Raw genomic sequence first — 9070 nt, 5'->3', positions numbered from 1 at the left:
GGTTTCTATTCTGGGACGTGGGGGTTATGGGCCCACACGCTTCCGCTGCGCAACTCTGATATTTGATCAACCTTTCATTATAATTTTTCCAAAGTTTAGTCTAGATCCATTGACTGAATTATTTTAGAAAACCCATGCCTCATCAAAATTTGCTCATACGCTAATTTTAATACCGTTTTTGTCAAATTCTCTTTTAATAATTCAGTATAAATGAACAAGAGCTGTTTGATATAATTATTATTAGGCCAAAGGATTATTTTCCACCCAAGTTTAATTACATTCCCAAAGTTATATTTATAAGATTTAAAAACCCAAAATTTCACTCATTGACCAATTAAAATTAAAATTTTCTGTTAGAAAATAAGGATAAAATCGTTTTTTTACTAATAATATTAAAAAATATAAAATTTCATTGTAATTTCTCTCCTAAGTTTTAAAAACTAATATTTCACCTTTACCTAAAGTTTTCTAACTTTAAAAAGTAACATTCCCCCCGCCCCGTCCCCAATTTTAGGGTTTTTTTTTTTTTCTCCTCCGACCACTACAAAGAGATTTGGAGATCTTTTCATCATTGACAAAAATATCTATTTCAGGTTGTTTCCTGTGTGCCAGCCAACGGTTTAAGATAGAAAGGGAAGATCGTTAACACTAGAGATGGTGGTTAAAGGGGTGAAGAAAAAAATTTTGAGGGAAAAATATAACTTTTCAAAGTTATAAAACTTTAGACAGAGGTAAAATTGTTAATTTTGAAAATTTAAGGGAAAATATAATGAATTTTTTTTTTAATATTATTAATAAAATAACAATTTTATCCTGCTTTTAACAAAAAAATTCTAATGACAATTATGTTATAGGTGAGATTTTGAGTTTTTCAAACTCTACAAATGTGGTTTTGAGAACGCAACTAAACTTGGGTAGAAAATAGTCCTTCGACCTTATTATTATTATTAAAGTTAGAATATTTGGAAGGGGGAAAACAATGGTGAAATTGGATCAACTCTTTTTCATTAAACCAAGCTTTAGGGTTAGGGTTCGTTTAATATATATTTTCATTTTTTATAATAAAATATATTACAAATATTATTCAAATGCATTTAATACAAATGAGTCAAATTGTTTTGAAAAATAATATGCATAAGAAAAGGATGAAAAGCTGTTTTCTATATTTTACTAATTTGAAAATAGTGTTTAAATATTATTAAGAATAAACATTTTAACATAATGGTTTGTAATAGCAGTATTATCATACTACTAATTATAGGTTCGAAATATTAAGCATAAACAAATTATATAGTCAAAGTAATAAAATCTTATTAGTAGGTCATTACAGACATAACAAAGGGGTCAATTGACCTCAGACTCAATCCAAACTATTTTAAAAATATAAATCTTGTTATTGTAACAAGTTATGCCCAACTTGTGGGTTGATCAGGTCATACTGCTAGCTAACTTGACTCGGCATGATACTGTAGTAGTGTCTTAAAAAAGATTTTGATATATTTTGTTTAGTTAGCCAAAAAAAAACAAATTTTTTTTTATTCTTTTCTTCAAATTTTTTTCTATGTAAACCCTATTTCCCTCCAAAATTCATATATATACTCTCAATCTCTCAAACTCTCATTTTTCTCAATCTCATATTTTTTTCGTCAATATATCTCATTCTCAAACTCTCTGAATTCATAAACAATGTTTCTTTATGTTTATAATTTAGTTTTTGTTTCGGTTTTGTTAATCAACTATTATTTTTCATAATTTTATTTATTAAAATAGTTTACAAATGGATTTAGACTTAAATGAGTTCAATCTGTTTAAATATTATGACGCTGATGATATTATTGATAATTCATGTTGGAATAGAAGTACGGGCACCAATAAAGGAAAATGGGACAAACACAAGCTCAATAGAAAAAAAAAGAAAGCAAAAATCCATGATATGGGATCACTTCAATCAAATATAGGAAATGATCGAAAAAAGATCAATTTGTTGAGCAATATACAAACACTACGGTTCATGTTTAACATGTGTCAGTTGGGTGGCATAGGACATTTTTGTTGGCATATTATAAATAATTGTAAAAAAAAATCACACGAGATGAAAAACCAACAACAAATTGTTTTCACCAGATCGTGATCCATTAGTCTTGATGCTAGTGCAACAAGAGACCGAGCGGTTCCCAATACATGGGAGAAATGTTTATTTTTCCATATGATGAAATGAAAATGCAATGCATGTCATATGTTTGATAAAACAAAAAATAATGAAAAAATTATTGAATTAATGTTGAATCATATATTTATTCTATTTAATGAAAAATCATTTTTTATTATATGTGCATGTCATATTATCAATTTAATAGCTCAAGATGGTTTCAGCATGACTAAAGATTTAATGATAAAATGATAATTTTATCTTTTTTTATAATTAAAAATTATAATAAAAATTAACTTATAAATAAATGTTTAGATTTTTAAATTTAAGATTGTGCTAAAGCTTAGATGGGAAATAGACCATTGGCCTCAAAATAATCTTTAATTATTTGTCTACAAGTTAATCGACTTTTGAAGATATATAATTAAGAGTTATCCTTTCCAAATCAGAATCCTCCTTTCTTGTCATCCAATTTTTGTCAGAGATAACCCACGTATGTTACTTGGGTTTAATAATTGGCCAAAGGACTATTTCCAACCTAATGTATATTGTATTCTCAGGTTTTCCCCTTTTAACTTTAAAAATACCAAATATCTACCTATAAGCTGTTAAATTTAACGGAATCCTAACCCCTTAAGATTTTCTCTCTTTTTCCCCCCCTAACCCTAAAACCTAACCATTTCCCCCTAGGCCAAGTTTTGAAAAATGGCATTCCCTCCCCCCCCCCTAGGGTTTAGTTTTCACCCCCGATGCCATCGCCAATGACGAAGCCTTCTCGATGCACCACCATGCTCTGACGACCTCTCTTCTCTCCTCTGGAATGTCGATTAACCCAGATATGGTGTTGTCTTCGCCTGGAAGTTGAAGAGCTTCATCTCCCAACGAGGCAAAGACAACGTTAGATCTGGGCTGATCGACGATCTAGAGGAGAGAAGAGAGGCCGTCGGAGCATGGTGGTACATCGGAAAGCTTCGTCATCGACGATGTCACCGGATTTGACGTCGGGGATTGAAAACTAAACCCTAGAGGGGGAGAATGCTATTTTTTAAAACATAGCCTAGGGGAAAATGATTAGTTTTTAAGGGTTATAAGGGGAAAAGAGGATTAATTTTTAATTTATTTTTAATATTACAGATAAAATGACGATTTTACCCTTGAATACGTTTTTTTTAACAGCTCATAGATAGGTAAATGGGTTTTTTCAATGTCAACGGGTGGGAATGTGCAGAAAAAGTATACCTTGGGTGGGAAATAGTCCTTTGGCCTTAATAATTATATTTCTTGGATTTTGATTTTGATTAGTATAAAATATTTTCTTTATTTCAAATTATTGTATAACAATTTCACTTAAAAAAAAGAGAGAAAGAATAACACACGAAAACAACTTTCCTGCTGTAATTAGAATATTGAAAAAAAAAAAAAAACTTTTTTACTGTTGTTTATAATACAAAAAAAAGGGTAAAAACAATATCCGGTAAAAAAGGAAAAATGTTAATCTTATCTCTTCAATAGTTGAAAAAATAAAGAAAATTTTAATAAAGAGAAGATTAACGGATAAACTTTTTAACTTTATAATCATATTTTAATTATTGAAAAATGTTAAAGAAAATAACTTATTATTTACCACCGATTGTAATTAGACTATGTTTATTTTTATATTGAAATATTTTTAATTATATATAGTCTTTAAAATTATTTTTAAACAATTAACTATCTAACCACTGATCTCAGACCAAATTACCCTTTTCACTGAATTAATGTCTGGTTTAATTCTAAAAATATTGTTATAATTTCGTTAAGTGTTACTCATAGCACTTAGCAATTTATGCGATTGGATTGCTATTATGTAATAGATGTTATCAAATTTATTATCCATAAAATTATCTAATATTTTTAAAACCAGACCGATAATTAAATCGATCACCTCATTGGTTTTTGATTCAATCGATTAGTTTCAATATAAATCATTATAATTGAACAAATGATTATAAAAGGTTGAATTAACATTTTGTAACATTATACAATAATGTCATTAATTAATATAAATATTATCTATCAAATTTTCTCAAATTTACCACTATAAATAACCAGTATAATTTTTAAATATGTTTTTTTTATACTGATAATACAATACACAACATTAGTGTATAAATAATTTACATAATCAACATTTAATTCATCATAAGTTTTTAACTCTAAATTTTAATAGCACAAACTCTTCTACATATAGAATCAAGAATATACAAAAATTCTCTAAAGTTGAGCGTATATTCACTTTTTTAAAGAAGTTTTAGAACTCTTAAATTTTAAATTGAAACAAGGTTTCTTTGGGTTTAAACAATTTCTTGTACTACCGTGTTTTTATTGGGTTTGACTAACTTTTACTTGATTAACAATTAAATAGAAATCGAATCAAATTAAAGACTAATTCTTGATTGAACTAATTAGTCTGATCCAGTTTTGATTAGATTTGTGCCATAAACTCTGGCCATTTTGATAGAATATTCGTTGGTTTTTATGTTGAGAAACCACTAAGGATAGAGAGGAGATGTCGCTAGAGTGAATCGTCAGAAAGAATGACTATTAGAAAAGTAAAATAAAGTTTTGAGGATATAAATACAATGTTTCAAACTTTGAGAAATGTGGCTAATAACTCTAAAATATAAACCCTCGAAACCCTATATAATGGGAGTGAAAAAATAATTTTTTAAAATTAAGTTAGAGGAGAGATAGTTAATTTTCAAAATTAAAATGTAAAATGGAAATGAATTCTTTTTATTCAAATAAAAATTTCTAAATAATTATTTTAACCGTGTTAAAATTAATGGATAGATAAATATTTAAATTTTCAAAAATCAACAGATAAAAAATCTGGATTTACATCGAAATAGTCTTTTGGCCATTAACAAGTTAGTAAGATGTGTATGAAACTCTACATCATAACAAACTGCAAATGCTCTTTTAATGAGTTAACGGATTTTACGCCCATGCAAATAGGACTGCAGAAGGGAATAGACTTTATTTTAACAACTCCACATTATCAACATATATGCCCTCTCATTTTTCAAAACAAATCTCACCATCCCTCTCACAGAAGCTCACTCATAATGGTTAATGCTGAAACTGCTCGCAATATCGTCGGCATCATTGGTTTGTTTTTCACTTGTGTTGTTTTTTTTGTGTGTGTGTGCGTTTCCAGTTGCTTTTTTGTTTAATGAAAATATTTGGTTATGGTGCAGGAAATGTTATGTCCTTCGGCCTCTACCTCTCGCCATCGTAACTAATTTCTGGTTTTCTTATCAAAACTGTTAATCTTGTTAATGGATAATTACCCTGATTTTAAAATTAAATTGTCTTGACAGTCCAACTTTTTGGCAAATCATAAAGAGGAAATCAGTGGAGGAGCTTCAGCCCTTCGCATATATCGCTATCGCAACATGTATGAATTGCATGTTTTGGATGCTTTATGGTCTTCCATTTGTTCATCCTAAAAGCACTCTCGTCATCACCATCAACGCCATTGGCCTTGTGATGGAGTTCATATATTTGTCAATATTCTGTTACTACGACCATCAGAACCAAAGAAGGGTATATATATATATATATGTTTATTATCACAAGTAGAGACAATTCGCTCATTTGATAAAAATTTCTAATCTTTTTTCTATTTGCAGAAGAAGGTGGCGATTGGGCTTTCTGGGGAAGTGGTTTTTGTGTTGATAATAGCTGTAATTACAATGGTGGCTTTTCACACCCATGAAAGCAGGTCATTTTTTGTGGGAATTATCTGCGATGTCTTCAACATTATCATGTATGCTTCACCACTCACCATTGTGGTAAGTTTTTCCATCTCCCCAACCTAAATCTGCTGGTTTTATTCAGAAGAAAAAAATGTTGAAAAAGCTTAATTTCTTGTGTGGATTTCTACAGAAAAGAGTTATAAGAACAAAGAGCGTAGAGTACATGCCATTCTATCTCTCACTTGCCGGTTTCGCTAATGGCTGTATCTGGGCTGCTTATGCTCTCATCAAGCTGGATTATTTTATTCTGGTAAACCAAATATTTCTCTATAATAATTTTGCACTGGTGCAAAAAACATACAGATGATTTTGGTTTTGCTCTTGCAGATAAGCAATGGCCTTGGAGCACTGTTCGGTCTTCTGCAACTTATTATATATGGCGTGTACTATAGATCAACGCCTAGAAGGGGCCAAGATATCGAAAGGCCGCCGGAGGTTCAGCTCTCTACTGACACTTTGAATACATGAATATTGGATGTTACTTACCCATTTTGTATAAGTTTCATTGATAATTTCAATATTAAAAGTTTATTTGGTTAGATTTATCTATCAATTAAAAGAGTTTATTTAATATTTTAAATACTTAAAAATTAAATTATTTGATTTAATCTTGAAAAAAGCTAATAAAATGTTAATTAGAAAACATTTATTAAGAGAAAACTCAAAATTTAAACTTACTGTATCAATTCAAAAAAAATCGATTACACAGCTGAAATTTAAAGAATATATTTATACTAACATATATTTGACCTCATCTCTTATTATATTAGAAATTTATATATTTTTTAATATAATATTAAAAACATAAGCTCTATTTGAATCCAACTCTGCTTGCATCTAGTCAGCTTGTGCTTTTCATCAACTTGGACAATTTTCATTCCAATAATACCCAGTGGCAAATTTAATCATAGTAAAAGTGGTTTAACAAAGGCCAAAGGACTATTTCCCACCCAAAGTATGGAGCAAAGACAAACACACATCCGCGATATTTCAAAAACTTAAATACTGACTCAAGGTTTAGTTCATTTCAACACACCTAAGAATTTTTTTATTATACTTAAGGTTAAAATCATCAGTTTATTAATAATATTAAAATAAAAAAATTATATATTATATTTTTCTCTTGATTTGAAAAACTAACAATTTTTTCTAATATTGAGTTTTGAAAAATTTACTTTTCCCTCTAAGGTTTAGAAAACAAATCTGGTGAATGGTAAGCTCCCTCTTCAATGTTTCTCTCCTGATGATGCTCTGTCTTGATGGCTTTTTCTCTAGCGACAATGAACATCATCCATTCATCTAGACTCAATGGCACAACAAAAAAAAGAGAGACGGTGACAGAGATGGTGGCTGGGTTTAGGATAGAAAGAGGTAGTCACTAATGGCTAGAGAAGTGAAGAAAAAAAATCTAGGTTTGGGAGAAAAATATGATTTTTTAAAAACTGAAAACTTTAGGTAGAGATAAAGTTGTTAGGTTTTAAAAGAATAAGATAAAATTATAATTTTTAATAATATTATTAGAATAGCAATTTTACTTTTATATTTAATGGAAATTTAAAAAAGAGTAAGTGTTTAACCTTTTAAAATCTTGTAAATGTACATTTATCTTTGCACCAAAACTTATATGGGAAATAGTTCTTCACCTTTAACAGGATATTAATACCAAAATAAGTTGTAGCTGGAGGAGGATCTAATAATATATGGATTCTACTACAGATCAACACCAACAAAAGTTGAAGACGACATCAAGCCAACCGACGTTCAACTATCTGCTACAGCCGCTGTCTAAAACGTTCATGCCTAAAAACAACTGAGTGCAATCTATATGGCTGTTCTGTTTTTTTTTTTTTTTTTTTTTTAAAGTGTGCAGCAATAAAAAATGAGTCGAAGAAATTGGTGTAATTGTAACTTGTCTTGTAAGCAGTTGGCACGCTGCCTGGGGCTGCTATGCTCAGCAGTTTGGGTTAGTTTTGGGTATGTGCAGGGCTTATCAAGGCCCAAATATTTTTAGAGAGAAAAAAAAAAGTGGGAAGCTACCTCTTAACAGAGCTAGTTTTAGGTGTGAACAAGGCAGTCCCAAATAGAAAACCCAAAATATTTCAAAAACTACAGTTTATCATATCCAGGTTTCGATCCTGCGACCTGTGGGTAATGGGCCCATCACGCTTCCGCTGCGCCACTCTGATATTTGATCAACGTTTCATTATACGTATATTCAAAGTTTAGTCTAGATCCATTGACTGAGTTATTTTAAAAAACCCCATGCCTCTTCAAAATTTGCTCATACGCTAATTTTAATACCATTTTTGTCAAATTCTCTTTTAATGATTCAGTATAAATGAACAAGAGCTGTTTGATATAGATTATTATTAGGCCAAAGGATTATTTTCCACCCAAGTTTAATTGCATTCCCAAAGTTATATCTATAAGATTTAAAAACCCAAAATTTCACTCGTTGACCAATTAGAATTAAAATTTTCTGTTAGAAATAGAGATAAAATTGTTTTTTTACTAATAATATTAAAAAATATAAAATTCATTGCAATTTCCCTCCTAAGTTTTAAAAACTAATATTTCACCTCTACTTAAAGTTTTCTGACTTTAAAAAGTAACATTCCCACCCCCCCCCCATTTTAGGTTTTTTTTTTTCTCTCCTCCGACCACTACAAAAAGATTTGGAAATCTTTTCATCATTGACAAAGAAATTTATTTCAGGTTGTTTTCTGTGTGTCAGCCAACGGTTTAAGATAGAAAGGGAAGATCGTTGACACTAGAGATGGTGGTTAAGGGGGTGAAGAAAAATTTGGAGGAAAAAATATAACTTTTCAAAGTTATAAAACTTCAAACAGAGGTAAAATTATTAATTTTGAAAATTTAAGGGAAAATATAATGAATTTTATATTTTTTAATATTATTAATAAATAACAATTTTATCATTGCTTTTAACAAAAAAATTCTAACGACAATTATGTTATAGATGAGATTTTGAGTTTTTCAAACTCTACAAATATGATTATGAGAACGCAACTAAACTTGGGTAGAAAATAGTCCTTCGGCCTTATTATTATTATTAAAGTTAGAATATTTGGAAGGGGAAAACAATGTTGAGATTGGATCAACT

General features: G+C 29.6%; 1 protein-coding gene across 1 annotated transcript; it reads left to right on the top strand.

Moving 5' to 3' along the window:
* The first annotated feature begins 5204 nt into the window (after nucleotides 1-5204).
* On the top strand, nucleotides 5205-6488 carry LOC123224422 (bidirectional sugar transporter SWEET6a-like). The gene is made up of 6 exons (XM_044648076.1): nucleotides 5205-5299; nucleotides 5389-5425; nucleotides 5512-5737; nucleotides 5824-5985; nucleotides 6080-6199; nucleotides 6277-6488. The coding sequence occupies exons 1-6, from the start codon at nucleotides 5257-5259 to the stop codon at nucleotides 6415-6417; spliced, it is 729 nt and encodes a 242-aa protein (XP_044504011.1). The 5' UTR covers nucleotides 5205-5256; the 3' UTR covers nucleotides 6418-6488.
* The last annotated feature ends 2582 nt before the right edge of the window (nucleotides 6489-9070 follow it).

The sequence above is a fragment of the Mangifera indica genome, chromosome 8, assembly GCF_011075055.1.
Source record: "Mangifera indica cultivar Alphonso chromosome 8, CATAS_Mindica_2.1, whole genome shotgun sequence".
Taxonomy (NCBI): Eukaryota; Viridiplantae; Streptophyta; class Magnoliopsida; order Sapindales; family Anacardiaceae; genus Mangifera; species Mangifera indica.
Note: the sequence above shows the minus strand (reverse complement) of the source record. Positions and strands in the feature narration are given on the sequence as shown.